Source organism: Prionailurus viverrinus, chromosome B3 (genome assembly GCF_022837055.1).
Source record: "Prionailurus viverrinus isolate Anna chromosome B3, UM_Priviv_1.0, whole genome shotgun sequence".
Lineage (NCBI taxonomy): Eukaryota > Metazoa > Chordata > Mammalia > Carnivora > Felidae > Prionailurus > Prionailurus viverrinus.
In genome coordinates this window covers 95,959,056-95,981,223 of record NC_062566.1, presented here as the reverse complement: position 1 = coordinate 95,981,223, position 22,168 = coordinate 95,959,056, and the positions used below count along the sequence as shown (strand labels likewise).

The following is a 22,168-nucleotide window of genomic DNA, read 5'->3' as shown; positions in this document are numbered from 1 at the left end:
TAATGTAAACATATGACAGGTAGCTATGTCAAACTGCACTTTTCGGTAGGGGATGGAGAGTGCTGGGAGGTTAAATATAGAGTACTCGGAATTATTGGAGCAAATACCTGGACACCCAAGGAACTATGAATGCTCTCCCATTAACATGACTGATGATACTAGATTTTCAAAAAAGTCATTATTTAAACAAACTGAACCACATATTTAGATTATATGTAGGTCTTGGGTTTGAGAGAATAACTTTTATCCTAACAAGTTAAAGATATTCACTAGCTAATGACAGACAATCCATTTATCTAGAGGTATTTAAACACTGTCCTTGAAAAAAATTAGCAAGATAGGTTTATGAACAGTAGGTTTATGTCACTAGTAGTATTATTTGCAAAAAGAAAAGAAAATATTCTGACGAATGATTTTAAGTGACACGTGTAAATGAGGATTTTTATACATAAAGCTTTAAGTCTGATTACTGTTAGTAGCTAGAGATTCCATAAAAGTGTTTGTTTGTAAGTCAAACACTTAAAATGTTCTCTTAGTTAAGGCTAACTTCCTTATTAAATTATTAGATTAGCAATACATGGTAGCTACTTACCTTATCTGAAAGATTATCCCAGCCATAGTTAAATGGACTTTCTAATGTATCCTGAGATATGGTGATCACCACCAAATTGTAACATGCTCTTGAAGAGTAGAGGAGAATGACTACAGAGCCTACAACAACAGTCTGGCACAGAGACATACCCTAAAAGAAATAAAACTCATCATCATGACATTGCACATTTGTCATGACAGGCTGTTCATACACATACAACATGGTCACCTCTTGCAATGCACTCTTAGAAAACACTGAGTGAGCACCTGTTGAAACAAACTCTTGATTATCCTGCTTTATGATTCCTATTCTTAGAACCACTTGGGTTTAAATTACCCTATTAATACAGATAAATTATTTGCCAACTTGCCCAATGGTAGCTGGAGGAAGATTTTGTCCTGCCAAGGTTACCTTACTCCCTTAAGTAATATGAAGAAATAAGTTGGCAAAATTGATATTAATCAGAGAGGTAGTTTAGTCCTGATGAGAAAAGTATGGGAAATAGAAGCATTATTCCATTTCATACACTTGGTTTCTAATGAGATACAAAATTAGAATAGAAATACAGCTCTTATGTAATTTGCCTTATTCTATTAGAGAGCTGATGTTAGTTAATCCCTATTGATGTCATTATGTTGATGACAAAATGATGTAGGCACTCAAATGCACTTTTGAATCAATAACATTTTAATATCAAGGCTTCCATTGTTTCCCCAAATAGAAAACTCTTATAATTTAGTACTCACAATTTAGTACTCACACCCAATGGAGTTGCAGGGATTCTTAACCTGGGGTCTATATTTCAATACAATTGGTTTCCTTTGTAATCCTATTTATATTATGCATTAAAAACATTATTCTGATGTTTTGTCCCCCTCATGAGAGACTCTTAAATATGGAGAACAAACAGAGGGTTATTGGAGGGGTTGTGGGAGGGGGGATGGGCTAATTGGGTAAGAGGCATTAAGGAATCTACTCCTGAAATCATTGTTGCACTATATGCTAACTAATTTGGATGTAAATTTAAAAAAATAAAATTAAAAAAAATATATTCACGCCGAAAAAAACCCCCAGAAAACCAAAACATTATTCTGAGAAGTGACACAACTGCCAAAAAGATCCACTGCATTGTAGCTGTCCCATTCGGTTTCTGTGTATAGATAACAAGCATCTGACTAGTATATCATGCCCCTAAATTTACATATTGAAATAGTTGTTAATTACTTTCCTTTTATTTCCTCTTTATATTAAGGGCACTTACATTGAGTTTTTGGTTATGTGTGTAGGTAGATTAAAATAATCTATTAATTTCAGGATAGAAAAAAAATTATTAAAAGTACTTATTAGAGGAGCACCTGGGTGGCTCACTCGGTTGAGCGTCCGACTTCGGCTCAGGTCATGATCTCACGGTCTGTGAGTTCGAGCCCCATGTGGGGCTCTGTGCTGACAGCTCAGAGCCTGGAGCCTGTTTCCGATTCTGTGTCTCCCTCTCTCTCTACCCCTCCCCCGTTCATGCTCTGTCTCTCTGTCTCAAAAATAAATAAACGTTAAAGAAAAAAAAAAAGTACTTATTAGAGGGGTGCCTGGGTGGCTCAGTCCGTTGAGCATCCAACTCTTGATTTTGGCTGAGGTCACAATCTCAGTTCATGGGTTTGAGCCCTGCATCAGGCTCTGCACTGACAGCAAGGAGCCTGCTTGGGATTCTCTCTCCCCTCTCTCTCTGCCCCTCTCCCATATGCATGTGTGCCCTCTCCCTCTCTCTCTCTCTCTCTCTCTCTCAAAAATAAATAAATAAACTAAAAAAAAAAAACCTTATTAGAAGTGTGCACTGGGTTTGGTAGGATTGAGAACCATTATTATAACTGACTTCTTTATAAGAACAACACATTTTAGAGGTATATAAGAAGAAGGAGAACTAAAAGATAAAAGATACCTTGAAAGATGTTGAGAGTACCCTCTTATTTTTAAAATTTTTTATTTATTTTTGAGAGATAGAAAGAGAGAGCACGCGCAAGCAAGCAGGTGAGCGGCAGAGAGAGAGGGAGACACAGAATCCAAAGCAGGCTCCAGGCTCTGAGCTATCAGCCCAGAGCCCAACATGGGGCTCAAACTCACAAAATGGGAGATCATGACCTGAGCCCATGTCGGACACTTAACCGACTGAGCCACCCAGGTGCTGAGAGTACTCTTTTGACCTACCTCATTACCATAACAAAAAGTATGCGTGAAAACAAGTAAAACCCTAACAAGATTAAAATTTTCTAAAATCAAGGCTAAAATTTTCTACAGTGTACATTTTTATTTTTGTGAATACCCAAAAAAGTTGTTAATAAAAAAGCTAATCTAGGGGTGCCTGGGAGGCTCAGTTGGTTAAGCATCCGACTTCTGCTCAGGTTGTGATTTCAGGGTTTGTGGGTTCCAGCCCCGTGTCAGGCTCTGTGCTGACAGCTCAGAGCCTGGATCCTGCTTCGGATTCTGTGTCTCCCTCTCTCTCTGCCCCTCCCCTGCCTATGCCTTGTCTCTCTCTCTCTTCAAAATATAAAAAAAAAAAACATTAAACAGAAGCTAATCTAAAGCCAATCCAGAACCAATTTTAAAAGTACTATAGTATTAAAGAAACATTAGATAACAAGAAGTTAGAATGTTGTAAGCACTGCCATCCCTTAAAATAATCCTAAGTAACTTTCTGGAGAAATAAAATGACTACTAAAAGACATAATATGGAGATATTTTGTTTATACTTGTAAATACTATAAAAGCCAAAAAAAAAAAAAAAAAAGGTTGTGAGAAAAGTTAGCAGAGTCAATAACACTGAGGCAATTAATAAAACAAAATTACAGCTAGATTACATATATATAACAATGAAAGAAGCTCACTGATTTAGAAAGCAAAGTAAGATTCTTCCTGCAAAACACAGGATTACAAAACAAAACAGAAAAATGGATTCAGCAACATGGAAGCTGTTGTCAAAAAGTTAAAGAAAATCTTTCTAAAATGAATGGAGTCAATAACAGAGAATTCCACTCAGAAGCAATCCTCAAGGTATTATTCTCCCTTCTTCCATCTCTAACATCTACACCACTTTTTTTTAGAAATTCCATACCAGACAAGAAAAGAAGAGTCACACCTCACTTCAGTATGCATATTATTAACACATTGGTATGCATGTCATTAGCTAGAGTTCAATATTTGTTTACAGGTATTTTTAAAATGTAGATATGCAGACACTTCAAATTACCATTCACTAAGTTTTGACAAATGTATACACCAGTGTAACCCACATTTCTACCAAAATAGAGAGCATTACCATCACTCCAGAAAGTTCCCTCACACCCCTTCCCCATCAGCCAAACCCTCAGATGTATACACTCTACTGCTTCTGTTTTTGCTACACCTTAGTTCTGAACTTCATATAAAGAGGACCATAGAATATGAACTCTTTTGTAGGCTTCATTCACTCAGCATAATGTTTTGTGCTTCACCCATGTTGTTGGATGGTTTAGTAATTCTATGGTCTTTGTATTGCTGAGGTGGATAATTAGAATGACTAACTGGCCCTGATTTGCTTAAGAGTTTCCTAGTTTTAGCACTGAAAGTCCCAGAAAACTTCTCAGTCCCAGAGAAACCAGGATAGTTAATCACACTAATTCCACTTAATAATTATATGAGATTGTTTATATGACAGTTTTTTCTGTTGATGGATAGTTTCTATAAATATTCTTATATACATCTTTCTGTGGACATATGTTTTCACTTCTTTGGGGTAAATACCTAAGAATGGAATTACTGGGTGGTATGGTTGGTATAAATTCAGCTGTATAAGAAATTGCCTGATCTCTTTCCAAAATAGATGTATAATTTTATACTTCCAACAAAGTATGAGAGTTCCAGTTGTTCTACATCCTAGACAACATAGGGGTTTTCAATCTTTTTAATTTTAGCCATGCTGATGGTTGTGTGGTAGTATCTCATTTTTGTTAATTTGCATTTCATGAAGACTAATGACATTTTGTTTATTGGCCATTTGTATATCTTCTTTGTGAAAAATCTATTCATATCATTGTCCACTTCTAAATTCGGTTGTCTTTTTTTTTTATTATTGAGTTGTAAGAGATCTCTATATATGCTGGAAATGAGTCCTTTGTCAGAAATATGCAAATATTTTCTTGAAGTCTGTGACTTGCTTTTGCATTTTATTAGTCTTTTCTTTGGATGAGAAATTTAAAATTTAATTAAGTCTAATTCGTCAATCTATTCCTTCTGATTACTCTATGACCTAAGAAATCTTTGCCTATGCCCAAGTTGTAAAGATACTTTTTGGTGTTTATTTTCAGAAGTTTTAGAATTTTTTCATTTACATTTAGGTCTATCATCCATTTTGAAATATTTTTATGTGCGTATAGTATGAGATGGAGTTGGGCTTCATTTTGTTTCATATGGATATCCAGTTTTTCCAACCTCATTAGTTAAAAAGGTTTCCTTTTCCGTTTGGATTGCTTTAGCACCTTGGTCAAAAATCAAACGACCTTATATGTGTGGATTGATTTCTAGGCTTTCTATTCTGTTCCATTGATCTGTTTGCCTCTTTTATGCCAGTAGCACAGTGTTTTAATTATTGTAGCTGTATCCTAAATTTCAAATCCATGTAGTGTAAGTCCCCTGCTTTTTCAGTGTTTCTTTCTGCATTGTTCAATACAATAGCCATTAGCCACATTTGGTTATTTACACTTAAATTAAATTAAATTAAATGATCAGAACCTCTGTCACAATAGCTACTTTTCAAGTGCTCAATAGTCACATATGGCTAGCTACCATACTGAACAATGCAGGTATAGAATACTTTCATCATAGTACAAAGTTTTATTAGAATGCACCATTTTAAATGTATTTTTAGGTCCTTTGCGTTTCCATATAAGTTTTAGAATAAAATTGCCAAATTCTATTTTTAAAAACCACATCGTAGAATTATGATTAGGATCGCTTTGAATCTGTAAATCATTTTGGGAAGAATTGCCATCTTAACAATACTGCATCTTCTAATCCATGAACAATAGTCTTCATTGATTTATAGTCTTCTTTAATTTCTCTCAGTAATATTTTGTAGTTTTAAGTACAGAGATATTGCTTGGTTTTTTTTGGAAAATTTGTTTCTTTTTTTTTTTAAGTTTATTTATTTATTTTGAGAGAGAACATGAGTGTGAGCGGGGGAGGGGCAGAGAGAAAAGGAGAGAGAGAAACTCAAGCAGGCTCCATGCTGTCGGCATAGAGCCTGATGCAGTGCTCAATCTCATGAACCGTGAGATCATGACCTGAGCAGAAATCAAAAGTTAGATGCTTAACCAACTAAGCCACCCAGGTGCCTTGGAAATTTTGTTTCTAAGTATTTTGTTTTTTGATGCTAACATAAATGTGATTTGAATTTTATCTTCTAATTGACTGCTCTTGGTATATATAAAAACACAATAATTTTGCATTTTGACCTTGTATCCTGAGAACTTTGCTAAATTCACTCATGAATTCTAGTAGTTATTTAGCAGACTCTTTAAGATGCTCTACAAAAGCAATTCTGTTAAGTACAGAGTTTTACTTTTTTATTTCCAATTTTATACTTTTTGTTTCTTGTTTTCTTGGAATATTGAATAGACATGGTGAGAATGGGCATTCTTTCTTTGTTTCCAATCCTAGGGGCAAAACAATACTTTAAGTATGATATTGATGGAAGGTTTTTTATAGATGCTTTTTATCAGATAGAGGATTATTTCTTGTATACCCTATTAGCTGAGAGTTCCATGTTTTTTTAAGTCATGGAGGGTGCTGAATTTTATCAAATGTTTTTTCTACATCTATTCAAATTATTACATATTTATTTTTTCCCTTTGTTCTCCTAATGAGTGAATTAAACTGATTTGATTTTCAATGTGAAACCAATGTTGCATTCCTGGGATAAACTCTTCTTGGTTATAATATCTTTTCCTTTTTACATATTGCTTAGATTCTGAATCTTTAAGTATTGTAGCTTTTATGTGCTTTGTAATATCTTTGTCAAGTTTGGTATCACAGTAATGCTGTCCTTATAAAATATGTTGGAAAGAGTTCTTTCCTTTTATATTTTCAAAAGAGTTTAATATTGGTATTAATTTATCTTTAAAGATTTGATAAAATTAACCAGTGAAACCATCTGGGCCTAGAGTTTTCTTTGATGGAAATTTCTGATAACAAATAAAATTTTTTTAAATAAATATAGGGCAATTCAGAACTAATATTTTATCTTCTACCAATTTGTTACATTGTATTTTTAAAGTAATCTGTCCATTTCCTCTAAGTTGTCAAATTTGCTCACAAAAAGCTGTTCATAATATTCCTTCATTTTTCTTTTAATGCCTGTTAAGATCTACAGTGATATTCCCTCTTTCATTCATGATATTGGGAATTTGTATCTTCACTGCGCTTGTTTCCGTACATAAAATTTGTTCATATATTCACAGAATTAACTTTTGGCTTTAATTTTTCTATTGTTTATTTTCTGTTTCACTGATTTCTATTCTTATCTTTATTATCTCAGTCCTTCAGTCCTTCTACTTGCTTTGGACTTACTTTTTTTTTTTTTTAACTTTGTCCTAGTTTCCCCCATAGTTTCTAAGGTGAAATCTTAGGCCATAGTTTTATATCTTTCTTCCATTCTAATATAGCATTTAAAGATATATTTTTCTCTTCAAGCACTATTTTAGCAGTATCCCACAAATTTTGATATATTGTATTTTGTTATCCTTCCATATGAAATGTTTTCTAATTTCCCTTGTGATTTCTTCCTTTTCTTATGGGTTATTTAGAATTATGTTATAATTTTTAAATATTTGGATTTTTTTTAGATATCATATCATTACTGATATTTAATTGCATTATGCTAGAAAACATTCTTTGATTCCAGTTCTTTTGAAAGTATTGATACTTTTATTACGGTGCCTTGTATGGTTTATTTTGATGACCATTTCCACGCTCAATTGAAAGGAGTGTGTACCCTCCAGTTACTGAGAGTCAATTAGCTCAAGGGTGTTGGTAGTGCTGTTCAGATTTTTTGTACTGACTGTTTTAGCAATTGTTGGGGGGGGGGCAATAAAATCTCCAACTATAATTGTACAAATTCCCCCTTTTATTTCTCACCATTTTGGTAAATCTTTTTTTCTGCTTTATTTCCTACTATTTTTGGCTTCATGTACCCATTTATAATTTTTATGTCTTTCTGATGAAATATACCTCTTATATTTGCTAATATTCTTTGTTTCCTGATGAAAGGTATCTTTTTATATCTGGTAATACTTGGTTTTTAGATCTATCTTATCTGATATTAAAGGGCCTTCTTATGCTTACTGAATGCATAGCATATTATAGTTTCCATTTATTTATTTTTGACATATCTTTTTTTAATATTTAAAGTGCCATTTTGACCATCTCTATGTTTTAATGGGGTGTTTAGTCCATTAACATTTAATATAATTGGTGATATGTTTGGATTTAAATCTTACATTTTACTATTTGTTTTCTGTTTGCTTCTGCTTGTTTTTTGCTGCTGGTGTTTGTTTTTCCTCTATTATTTCCTGTGTTTTTTTGGGTTAATTGAATATTTTTTAGGATTACATTTTAACTTATCTATTGGATTTTTAACTATACTTTTCCAGTTTTTGATTTGTTTTGTTTTCGCTTTAAGTGGTTGCTCTAGGGTAGCAGTTCTTAAAGTGTGGTCCAGGGACCTTAAAGATCAAAATCAAAATGATAAAAAAAATACTAAGATGTTATTTACTTATTGTACTCTAATTCTCTTTTGGATGTACAGCAGAGTTTTCCAGAGGCTACATGATAAGGGATGATGTCAACACTTTGTATGCATGTATATTCTTGTGTTTTACAGAATTCCTGATATAATAGAATTAGGGTATAAATATGTGCATTTTCAGAGATGAACTCAGATTGTTTTCCTACTTTTACTGGCTTCTTACTAGGTTTCTTTGGTTATATCTGCTGAAACTCCATTATCATCCAGTAAGTAGTTATTTTGAAATCCTTGTACCTCCATGGAAATACAATAAGAATTGGTATACCTGACAGATTTGTTTTACAATATTTAAGAACTTTCTTCAAAAACTTTAAAAAATTTAAAATTTGATATTAAACTCATATTAAAAATTAATCATATTTTACTCTAAAATGAAAACATTTTTTTAATATTTAAGAATGGATTATTGTCTCAGGAATAGGAAATTATTTTTTTTAATGGATACAGAGTTTCACTATGGGATAATGAAATGTTCTTGAGATAGATAGCAATGGTTGTACAACAATATGAATGTACTTAATGCCACTGAACTATACAATTAAAAATGATTAAATGGTAAAATTTATGTTATATATATTTTACCACAATAAAAAATATCTTTAACATACAACTTCCCTGTTTATCTCTAAGATGCTGAGAAAGAGGAAAGTGATTAGAATTCTCTGACTCAATAAAGTAAGGAAACTACCTCAAAGGAACTGTATGAAACTGATTTCTTGTTTTGTTTTATCAAATAAAAAGTAATGAAAAGTATCTTTCAATAGGCTTTACAAACGTTAATAATTTACCTTGTTATGTCTTCTATGACAGAACATTTCTGAATAATATTGAGGCCCAAGTTAGGCTGCAGAGTCATTTTGAGACCAGAGATTAAAAGCAAGAGGAATTGAAATTTAAATGCAGATGTGGTGAGCACTTTAAACACTAAAAATTGTTTTTATAGCTTTCCAAATTAGAAAGGAAAACACCATTCAAATATTTACAGGCTATATTACTATATTGCACTGGCTGAGAAAGCACACACAGTAGCTGAGAAACCAGTAAAGCCTTACACAGTGGACAGTACTGAATGCCTGCCAGATGGGAAGTCCATTGAATAAATTATGGCATTGCCATTTTCCAGTAGTACAGAAATTAACTGATTTGAAGATTTAACTGAAAACAAAGATTTAATATCTTATCTATAGATTTCTATTTTTGTCTTGTAAATGATTGAACTTGATGAAGCAGGACTAATTTTGTTTGTAATAATCCAGTGTGAGCATCCACTAATCATCCAGAAAGGTATTCTTTTATGTCAATGTCTGAGAAGAAACATAAGTGGCACTGAAGTATCCAAAGTGTTGAAAGCTCTTCTGATTGTTTATCCTGGGTCAACTGTGTTGATATGTTCACTAATGGTACAAAAGCAATGGCAGGGAAAACTTCTGGGCCTTAGCACAAAGCAAGGCAGTGGCCCCAAACTGTATTGTATTCTTTACTACTATGAATTCCTGATTAAAAAAGAAAGTCAGTGTCACTTAAGAATATCCTTGATGAAGCAATGAAAATATTTATTAATTATCAACCTAAAGTATGTGTCTATTTATAATTCTGTGTGATGAGGGGTGCCTATGGCTTAGTTGGTTAGGCATCTGACTCTTGATCTCAGCTCAGGTCATGATCTCGTGGTTTGTGAGATCAAGCCCCACATTGGGCTCTGCCTTGATGGTGTGGAGCCTGCTTGGAATTTTCTCTCCCTTCCTCCCTCACCACCCCTCCCCAACTCATGCTTGCTCTCACTCTCTCAAAAATAAATAAATAAACTTAAAAAAAATTCTGCGTGATGACATGAGACATGCACTTAAAGCAACTCTGCTGCATACTGAAGCATAGTGGTAGTCTTGAGGAAAAGCACTTATGTGGTTGTTTGACTTGTGAGCTAAACTAGACTTTTTTATGGAACACCATTTTTTACTCAACAAACAACTATGGAAGACAAACAATGCTTATTCATACTTGGTTACCAGGAATATCTATTTTTAAAATAAGTGAAATTATCCTGTCACTTCAAAGAAAATATCTGACACTATTGTCAATGGTGAAATATAAATTTTCTAATGAAAATTAGAATTTTTGAGAACTTGTAAACTCTTATGTCCATGATAAGACTGGCATGGCAGCTTCTAAAAACTTAAACACTTTTCTGATGACATTGGAGGCAATATTAATAAATGTGATTTTGAATACTGTCCAATGAAATGTATCATCATTTTGAAGATCTTGACCACTCTCTTCCAATGATCAATGCATGATGTTACACAATCATTCAAAGTGTAAGATAGACCAATAGTAGTACAGAAAGTTCACTAATATGGTTTTAGATTCTGCATGGCAACTAACCTTCAAGAAACCTCCACTTCAGATTTTTGGTGTAGTATTAAAGAAGAATATCCACAATTATCTGAAAAGGTTTTAAAATTCTCCTCCATTTTCCAACTACATATATGTGTGAGGATGGATTTTCTTCATATACTTCAACCTAAATGACATATCACAACAGATTGAATGCAGAAGCAAACATGAAAATCCAGCTGTCTTCCATTAAGTCAGAAATTAAAGAGATCTGCAAAATGTAAAACAATGTCGATCTTCTAATTTATTTTTGTTTTGGAAAATACAATTAGTTTTCATAAAAACATGTTATTCATGTTTACATAATGGATAATATATTATTGTTATTTTAAATGAATTAAGAAATGAATATTTTTAGAATTTCTCAATTTTTATTTCTAATAATGTACATATAGATGGATATAACACTAGATATTGGAGTCCTCAATAATTCTCAGAGGTCTAATCGGGTCTTGAGACCAAAAAGTTTGAGAACCACTACTCTAAAGATTATGATATATATCCTTAACTTCCATGGTCTAATAGTTAACATCATACCACTTTGACATAAAATGTAAGAACTTTGCAACATTATGGGTACATTTATCCCCTGTCCTTTATACTATGGTTGCTATCACTGTTATATATACTATAGAGAGAATTATTTATCTACATATGTAAGCCTCACATTGTAAGTTTTGCTTTGCACAGTCATGTTTCTTTTTTAGAAATTAAGAAATTATATTTACCCAAATATTTACTATTTCTTGTGTTCTTCATTCCTTCCTGAAGAGATGAAATTCAAGTTTACTTTATTTCCCTTTAGGCTGTAGAATTTTCTTAACATTTCTTGCAGTGCAGGTCTGTTGGTAACTAACCCTCTTAGTTCTATTGGAAGAATTTTCATTTCTTTATCATTCTTTAAGAATATTTTAATTGGATAGAGATTTCAGAGTTGATAACATGTTTCCTTCAGCATGTTGAAGATGTCATTTCCATGTCTTCTGGACTCCCTTATTTCTGATGAGAAGTGAGTGATCATTTGAATCAATGTTCCCTTATGTATGCGTTATTTTTCTCTGCTCTCAAGATTTCCTTTTTATTTTTCGTTTTAAGTACTTCGACTATAATGAACCTATATGACACTTTCTTTATATTTATCTTGATTGGGGTTGCTGAGCTGTAAATTTATGTCTTTCATCAAAAATTGGAAAATTTCAGTCATTATTTCTTCAAATATTTTTTCCAAAATAATTTTCTCCCTCTTTTCCTTTTCCACTTATGCATACTTAGGTCCCGAGATTCTGTTCATTTTATTATCATCTTTCCCCTACTCTACACTGTGCTTCAAATTGGATACTTTCTGCTGATTTATTGATTTCTTTTTCTTCTTTCATCTTCAATCTGCTGTTAAGCCCAACTGGTGAATTTTTAATTTAAATATTGTATTTTTTAATTCTAGAAATTCTTTTTATAGTTTTTAGTTCTCCTGAGTTTTCCTATTTATTTATCAAAGTGTATTTTCCTTTACATACTTAAACATAATATAAAATCTTTGTCTGATATAGCCAACACCTACATCATCTGGAAGGGTGGATTGCCTCCAAAGATTGCTTTTTGAGTTTTACTTTTTGCCTTTTAAGTATGACTCATATTTTTCCTGTTTCTTCATATATCTAGTAATCTTGGATTGTGCTCTGCCCCTTGTGAGTGATATGTTTTAGAGAGTCTGGATTCTGTTATATTCTTCTAAAAAGTATTGATTTTTTCTTTTCCTTTTTTTTATTTTTCAACCAAAAACTAATGTGGTTAGACTCAAATCCCAAACTGTCTTCCATGTATAGAGAGCAACTGAAATATCAGTTCAATTCCTTTCTTCTTAATTGTGCTGCTTGAATTCTGCCTTGCTCACGTGCAGTTCAGGTATCAGATAAAAATTTGGCAGAATTTATCATCAGAATTTGGGGCTTCCTCTACCTGGCTGTCTTCTTCCTGAAATTTCCCACTCATTTTCCATCTGTGGTAGTTACTTGAATTTTGTCTTCTGATTCTTCAAGCAAGTTAAACAGAGGTTTTCTCTTCTAGTTTTGGCTGCCCCGTGGATGAGAACTTCCCTCAGGTTAGAAGCTGTAAAAAACAGGAAACTCACTCAGTGTCATTTCCTTCTTCTAAGTGGTTGCTCTCCAGTGCCTTCAGTGCTTTTTATATTTTGTCCAGAATTTATCATTGCTATCTGTGGAAGGTTTGTCCAATAGAAGCTACTTAGCCATTACCAGAGGCAGAATCCTACACATATTTTTGGAAAACATCTCACAAATGCTACTTCCATTTTGAGAATAAAATGACAAACTAAGGATCAAAAGTAAGAAAACAAAGTAGTCTCAATTAGTAAATTAAAAAATAAACAGTTGACCCTTGAACAACAGGTTTGAACTGCTGAACTGTTTGAACAGGTTGGAGTCTACTATCCACAGATTTTTTGACAAATACTGTACAGTACTGTAAATATGTTTTCTCTTCCTTATGATTTACTTAATAACATTTTCTTTCCTCTAGCTTACTTTACTGTAAGAATACAGTATATAATACACACAGTATACACAGTGTGTGTTAATTGACTGTTTCTATTATTGGTAAGGCTTTCAGTCAACTGTAGGCTATTAGTAGTCAAACTTTGGAGGAGTCAGTGTGTCAACTGTACTTCAATTAAAAAAAAAACCCAAAGACATTAAAAGAAGTTTTGGGGGAGTCAAAGCTATACGTGGATTTTATTTTATTTTATTTTTTTCAACGTTTTTTATTTATTTTTGGGACAGAGAGAGACAGAGCATGAACGGGGGAGGGGCAGAGAGAGAGGGAGACACAGAATCGGAAACAGGCTCCAGGCTCCGAGCCATCAGCCCAGAGCCCGACGCGGGGCTCGAACTCACGGACCGCGAGATCGTGACCTGGCTGAAGTCGGACGCTTAACCGACTGCGCCACCCAGGCGCCCCTATATGTGGATTTTAAATTGTGTAATGGGTCAGTGCCTCTAACTCCCTCTGTTGTTCAAGGGTCAACTGTATTTTGATAATTATAAAATTTAAACAGGTTCAAAAAGGTTCATGCTTTCAAGACAGTGAAATTAGATCTCTGACTCCTATGGATTTTTTAAAATGTGACAAGTGTGTGGTGGGTCTGCTCAGCAACAGAAGAGGAAATAAGACTTGGGGTATAAGAACTGGAGTAACAAAGGCAGCCAAGTGCCACAGCTTAAGATGGATGGAGTAAATCCTCATAATTCAAGAGAGAAATTATAGCAAAGTATTGGGAAGATGGCAATCATACCTATTACAGAGGAAGGTGCAGTCTCTATTTCTCTACCCATCATCCTCCCAAAGTCTGGTTACATAATATTTTAGGGTGATGGAAAAAGACACTGATAGTATTTTAGTCTATTTCTTTAATTATGGCTTAAATTACCATAAATCACTGCTTTGGTCTTATAGGATCAGCTAGTCTGCATGAAAGATCAGAAATATCAGTCTGGGTGGCTCAGTTGGTTGAGTGTCTGACTCTTGACTTCAGCTCAGGTCATGAGCTCATTGTCCATGAGTTCCAGCCCCATATTGGGCTCTGTGTTGATAGTGCGGAGCCTGTTTGGGATTCTCTCTCTCTCTTTCTCTCTCTCTCTCTCTGCCCCTCCCCCACTTGCTCTCTATCTCTTTCTCTCAAAAAAAAAAAAAATCAGTCTAATTGAATGTTACTGTGTCTCTGTAAGATGCTGATGCTGTTTTCCATTTTAATACATTAAATTAATATGGATAAAAGGTTAAGTGAACATTGGACAGAAAGGTTTACATAATAATTAAAACTGTTAGGAATTCAGGAGAGAGAGAGAGGCAGAGAGAGAGAGAGAGAGAATGCATTATTTGCACATGGCCCACTGGGCTAGGAGACAAGCTGATCTTAAGTATCAGACAATTATTCCCTTTACACTTTTATCAGATATAAAATTGTGCATGTCCCTGACCAGAGATATAAACCTAATAGCTTAACTTTTATTCCCACCCTGCCTTTGAGTGTTCTCTTATACAGATAATCCCAACCTGTCATTACAGGGACTAAGCATCTACATTGGCTTAAATCTTTTTGTGTAGATAAGTTATTTTGTCCATTATGTTCTTATATTGTTATATTATTATTTTTTTCTGAAGTTGGAAGGAATATTAGAATAAAAATAATTTTATCAGTATGCATTTTAATGTTAATAGTTATGTGTAATTTTGAGAAAAAATAAATAAATTCAAATATACCACAGAAATCATACAAATGAAGTCAAGGCAAACAGCAATAAAAAAAACTTAATGGGAGAAATAGACCAATAGTAACATGCAATCATGTCAATAAATACAAACTGTTTATCGTAGAAAAGGTTTGTAAAAAAACAATCAAAATAATTCTATATTTTGTCCAAGTTAATGAGACACACTTGAAATGTTAGCAATAGATAAAAAGTTAAAAGCATTGTCTATCATGAGCATGCAAATAAGAGAAAATTGAAATTGTAATAAAAGTTACAGTAGATCACAGAACAAAAATGCCTATGATTAAAAATGTCATTACATAATTTCAGTAATATTTGTTCTAAAGATTTTAAAGAAAAGTTAGTTAAATATTAGATGAAATGTCACCTATTAAGAGACTTCAGCCCTTTTTGAAATCCATGCGAAATGGTACATAAAGAAAGTGGAGTCGAGTAAAATTAAAATATTTAAAAGAGAAACTCAGTTTTTCAGTGATTCTTATTATTTTTTTTTGGATCAATGTTCCTTTTGAGAATCTGATTACATGTATAGTACCCCTCTCCAGATAAATTTTGCCAACTATTTCAGGTATTCAAGAACTTTTTGAAGTTACGTTACCATCCTTTAGTACATGTTAGGATCATAATAGCTAGCATTCACAAGCACTTCCCAAGTGCTAGGCATTATATTAAGTACTTTATATGAAATTTCATTTAATCCTTATAACCACCTTAGAAGGTACTACTCTTACCTTCATAACAACCTATAAGATCAACACTATCATTATTTTCATTTTACAGATCAGCTGAATGAAACTTAGAGATACTGTTACTTGTCCAATGCCATATGGCCAGTAACAGAAGAGATGGGATTTATTGCCTTATCTCTTTGACCTCAGGTTTCCAGCGCTCGCGCTCTCTCTCTCTCTCTCTCTCTCTCTCTCTCTCTCTCTCTCTTTTTAAGAGAGAGAAAGAGTGTGAGCAGGGGAGGGGTAAAAAGGAGAGGGAGAGAATCTTAAGCAAGCTCCACCCTCAGTGCGGAGACCTACCCAAATAAGGCTCTGCGTGGGGCTGGATCCCAGAGCCCTGGGATCGTTACCTGAGGTACAATCAAAAGTCAGATGTACCACCAACGGAGCCACCCAGGTGCCCAATCAGGTTTCTAGCTCTTAATCACTATGATATGTTGCCTCTCAGTAAGGCCTTTCCAAATTAATTAAAAATTGATATATCTGAAAAAAGAGATACAAACATATCCAACAGTATACCCAATGCCATTTTTATGTTAATTTATTTATTTATACCACCCTCATTACAAAAGAGAATTTGAAGTAGTTACAGAGATACAAACAAAATAAAAAATATATAAGAATGTGTGTCTGGTGGTGGTGGGGGAATAAGAAAATAAAATAAAACTAGAGGTAGAGCCAGAACCAAAGTGGATATCATAAGGTCATCTATGATTGATATAGAGGTAAACCACATATTTGCCTCTGAATGGCATAGTGGCCAGAGAAAAGAAGGACTTAATCAATACTGTTTTACCTGGGACTGAACTGGAGAAAAGTATCTTTTCTGGGGAACGCTGTATAGATAATATCCTCAACATTATACAATAGTGACTTTTAAGATAAATGTTTCTTACATATTTCTTGATATAGGTCAAAGTATAGGTCAGAACAGACAATTCTATCCATGATACAATGAAGTCTGAGTACAAAACATCTGGACTGGGTTGAGGATAAAATGTAGAATAGCTATAGAGATGAACAAACAAGAAATCCTTCAGGTCATTTTTTTTTGGCAATTAAGCTTTTAAATTTAACAGTTGAGACTTTATTTCAAGAAACTGGAGTACAGAAATTATATATTGTTTAGGCTGAAATGCATACAGAGTCAAGCAGTCAAGCAACCTCTTAAGGAAGTTAGGGGACCTGAATAAGATAGATGTATGAATTTTAGACTTTCCATCAAAGTAAGTTGAAGGAAGACCTATATGTAAAGACAGTATCTAATTCACATTGATATATAAATATGTAATGTTGAAGACATGGCTTAAACTCAAATAGAAAATTTTCTTTGTTTTTGTTAAATAAGAATGTTTGTACAATATAACAAGATTATGGAAAGCTGCCAAAGCAGTACTTGAGAAAACATGTTGCTCTAAATATCTTATTAGTTTACAAAATAATAAATCACGTATCTATATAAGAACACAGACAAAGAACAAAGTAAAAACCTTAAATATGTAAGAAAGTCAAAAATTGGAAGAGCAGAAACAAACTATTCAAATCGACAATAATCTAATATTTAAAAACCCAGTTAGAGTTGTTACTTTGAAAAAGAGAACCAATACACAGCATTGTTCTAGCTGCTAAAATAATTTAAAATTTTTTTTAAAAAGAGAATCCAGGTAGTTATTTCTAAATTTTACTTTGGAGGGGTGCCTGGGTGGCTCAGTTGGTTAAGCATCTGACTTCAGCTCAGGTCATGATCTCACGGCTCATGGGTTCGAGCCCCGTGTCAGGCTCTGTGCCAACAGGTCAGAGCCTGGAGCCTGCTTCAGATTCTGTGTGTCCCTCTCTCTCTGCCCCTCCCCAGTTCACGCTCTGTCTCTCTCTGTCTCTCAAAAATAAATAAACATTAAAAAAATTAAATTTTGTTTTGGAGATGAAGGGGAAAGAATCAAATCAAGTTCATAAAAAGGAGAAACATTAGAGTTATGCCTTCAAAGTTGGGTAAGATGAGGACAAACAATAATAGAGCAGTGGGTGGGGGAGAGACATTCCTGGAAAATGAAACAGCCTAAAGATATAGAGACAGGAAAGAATGTTGTGTGCCATCTAGAAATAAGGTAGGTAAGATTTTGTTGAAACAAATTATGTAAGATATCATTATCAATGAATATTTAGAAGAAGGAAGGAAGGAAGAATAAAAAGAAAAACAAAGGATCCAAGTCTGAGCTTTTAAGGAAATGTTCTTAGGGATAGTAGGAAACAGGGTCAGTTTAAAAGGGGAAGAGGCAGATGCTTAGCTGATATTTGTGGACTAAATAAAAGAAATGGCTATTACTGTCCAGAAGTCAAAAAATAAAAATGAGCCTAGTGATTTACAAGGAGAATGTGAAAGCAAGAGGCTGTACTCTTTGAATAAATAAGTTTATAATTAACTTAGGAAGACTAAGAACTATGTAACAGTACAATATAATACAAAAGATCTATTATGTTTACCTTTAAAGTTATGTATTTAAGCATTTCCCTCTGTAATGTTCTTAGAGAATTCTGAATCCATGCGCCTGTTAAATGTAAAACTTCTAAAATAATAATAAAAAAATGAATACCTTTCATATCATAGTTAGGGGATGTTTGAAATAATTCTGGAGAAGTTATCAGATGAGCTTTTCTTCTTAGATTGGCAACTTTACTTATAGTCACAGAAACATTTATTTCAAAGCAAGTAAAACCAAACTTTAAAAGTTGTTAAATATCTAGAAAAGAAGCCATGTAAGTTCAACCAAATCTATTTATGCTTTATCACTAGACAAGCACAGGTCTGAATGTTATGGTGATGTTATTACATTAAGTGAAGATGCTGTTGCTACACCAAAAGATTATGTACTGTAACAGTGACAGTATTATTTTTAACACTTAAACTGAAGCTAGAATGAGCTAAAACATTTAAATTTCTGAGCTAACCTTTTATACAATTAAACCTTTAATTGATACAATAGTTTCCTAGGTAAGATTAATACTTTTGAAAGTCTCTCTCTCTCTTTGCATATATTTTTATTTTTATCCTGCATTCTGATACATGTTTAAAAAGTAAAATTAAAGTCTGTACCTAAATTTAAAGGACAAGTTGATACATTGAATTAAAGCACCTTAACTTACTAGGATTATATAATGGATAACAACAATATAGAAATCTAAGTATATTTTAGAGAACTCTTCTGTTAAAGACACTATCTTGCTTATCTTCAGTGAACAGGTAATAATGCCTAATTAAAACAGGCTTGTGTGTATGTGTAAACCATACCCCTAAAACCACACATCTATACCCTCACATCCAGTATCAAATATACACTGTGATGACTGATTCACTGCTCAACCACGCTGTCGATTAGTGGTAGAAACTTCTATAGTTCTTTGTTAATAGGTTAGCATTTGGCTTCTGTTTGCTGATCCAAACAAAAAGTATAAGGAAAGGCAGAAGCAAAGCATTTATAAATTTAATTACATGATTAGCTGTTTCAAAATCATAGGTCTTCACATTATGGGGTGAAGTAACATTTTCTAAATCTTTATACGCAAATAAACACCAGTTTAGAAGTATAGCATCTTAACATTGCTAACTCAAATGTATGCAGACATAATCTGGTAAACTGTTTAATGGCAATACTGCCACCCTTACTGATGAAATCTTAAATTGTTAATGTGGCTTTATATATTAGACCATTTGTCATACATTCATGTAAATTCTGGTCTATTTTGTTTATCCTACAATGTAGAAGGTACAAGTCACAGAAAATATAGTATACTCAATGTAAACTTTTTAAAAAATTGTTATTTACTAAGGGCCAAGTTATGAATGCACTTTAATATCGTGTGACCATTCTTTCAAGCTCAAAAATGTACCTTACATTCAGAATACTCTTTAAAAAAAACATAGGCTTTTCATTAAAACATGCTTCATAGGATGAGGATTTGAAGTTATATTTTCAAGCATAAATTTAAGAAACATACTTACCTTTGATTCGAGGTAGACATTTGCTGATGACATTTTTGTAATTTTGCATATGTAACTAACTAAAGAGATGGCACAAAGAATAAACAGGCTATCATTAATTAATGCTCGAACAAACACCGTCCACTTCAATTGATTTTCTGGGACATCTCCATGGACTAGCACTGCACAAGTCAAGTTCACCACTAAAAAAAGAAGGCTTGCCAATATGAAGCCCAAATGCAACAGAATTCTGAAAGGAAAAAATAAATTTATTAGATATCTATATACTAATGAGAGATTAGATTTAATTCTGAATTAGTTGTGTTATTTTAGGTACAATAACTCCTTCAGTATAAAATCTTTATGATTTAATTAAATACAAATTAAATAATCACTCAGAGTTACTTGAGATATCTTTGCTATTATAAAATTAGTATCTAAACCTTTTAAAAATGGCATTAGATTTTAAAACATTAACTTAAAAATAATGTCACGTGGACTTGAATTCAGTTGCCTCTACCAGGAAGAATAATATAAGATTATTTTAACACTAATTCAAGGAATCCTGCCTTTTTCATTTTTATAACTACTAACCATATTTTCATTGACCTTTTCATTCTAGGAATTACCAGGTTTTTATAATTTGCCTGGAAAGTTAATACCCTCTATCTAAATGTAAATTGATCACTAATATTAATTTTAAGAGGTTGAGGGAAATGTGCTTTAAATAATGTTCAATTCTTATGAGCTTCTGATTATCCATAGCAAACATCATTTTCAAACATGGCTAAAGAAGAACATAGGGACAGTATATGTGGCATTTCAATACCTTGGCTTCTTATAAAGTTGCATATTTACTATGCATACAGAGGAACTCTGAGAATGAAATGCTCAACTGTATCCTTGGGGTGCCTGGGCTCAGTGGGTTAGGCATCTGACTTCAGCTCAGGTCATAATCTTGCTATTCATGAGTTCGAGCGCCGCGTCGGGCTCTGTGCTGATGGCTCAGAGCCTGGAGCCTGCTTCAGATTCTGTCTCCCTCTCTCTCTGCCCTTCCCCTGCTTGTGCTCTCTCTCTCTCTCTCTCTCTCTCTCTCAAAAATAAACATTAAAAAAAGAAAAAGAAACGCTCACCTATATCTCATAAAGAAAAATTAGACCACCACATAAAAACTCTTCATGTAAGGTATGGCTACCTGTATTAAGTAGCTATGACAGCTCTCTATATGAAAGTAATCCCAGTTCAAATACATTTATAACCCAAATTAAGATGAGCCAGAAATTTATTCAGCATCCTAATATCTTTTATTTTGGATCATTTTCAACACTGGGAATCATAAAATGTTGTCTGCCTTTGGAAATAGTTTAAAAGAGGTTAATTGAAGGTAATGTGTAATTTGTCACAAGCAATCCTTTGTTAAGTGTACAAAGTACAAAAATTTTAGTTTGAGAAGTTTAGATCTTAATATTATCTCAGATTAAATAATAAAAATAATAATATTAACTTGAAACCCCAAATGGACCTTGAAATTGTCCCTATGTCCAGAGGATTGTAATAGTTTAGGAAGCCAAAATATAGAGGTTAAATGAGTTGAATAGCCAATGAATTAGCGGGAGAATTGGTCTGAAACCCACGTCTCCTAACTCCCCAGTTTAGCACTCTCATTTTTGACATTAGTCAATACCAAAACATTCCTTATTTCATGGAACTATACTACACATGCTTGCCCCAAAATGTATAATCTAACTTTAATATGTGTAGGCCCTATGAAACTATATCCGACATCTAAAGCATGACAGTAGCAGAACAGCAAAAACAGGTGCTAGGCAGCAATATGGCTGAGGGGAGAACTGTAGAATCCGCAATTCACTTCTGATGTGCTAATCTAACCACTGGACTTCCTATAAAACTGCTACCACACCCTCAACTACCATGACCTTCTACTTTGAGAAGTCTATTGTGAAAAAAATTAGATCTTGCTACTCACGAAACTTACTTGTGTTTGTCAAGTTCAGTGGCACATCTGACTTTACATATAACCTATAAAAAGAGTATAGAAAGGTTTTTGAAAATGTGTAATACAGTATTCTTAAATTTGTTTTGACTTTGTGTTTCAAAGTGATAAACCACAAATAATAATATGTTACAAAAAATAATAGTTAAATAAACTCAAATGTTAACATTTGAACTACCATGAAGCAAAAACAAGCAGGTTTCCAAAGGCTTAAAACAGTAATAATTTTCTTTGTCCCAAATTTAAATTTCTATCTTTAAAATTTTAAACAGAATGAACTCAGTTTAAACATTTATTGAACTTTTATTGTGAGCCAGACATTGTGCTGGATAGCTTGCCACCTTTTC

General features: G+C 33.3%; 1 protein-coding gene across 1 annotated transcript in view; it reads right to left on the bottom strand.

Moving 5' to 3' along the window:
* Nucleotides 1-22,168, bottom strand: part of GPR137C (G protein-coupled receptor 137C) — a 63,099-nt gene that overhangs the window by 3,269 nt on the left and 37,662 nt on the right. Inside the window, exons 2-4 of the mRNA XM_047863638.1 lie at nt 21,804-21,847; nt 19,829-20,057; nt 593-742 (exon numbers count right to left, since the gene is read on the bottom strand). Of these exons, the coding sequence (XP_047719594.1) occupies nt 593-742; nt 19,829-20,057; nt 21,804-21,847 (423 nt within the window). The remainder of the gene's footprint in view (nt 1-592; nt 743-19,828; nt 20,058-21,803; nt 21,848-22,168) is intronic.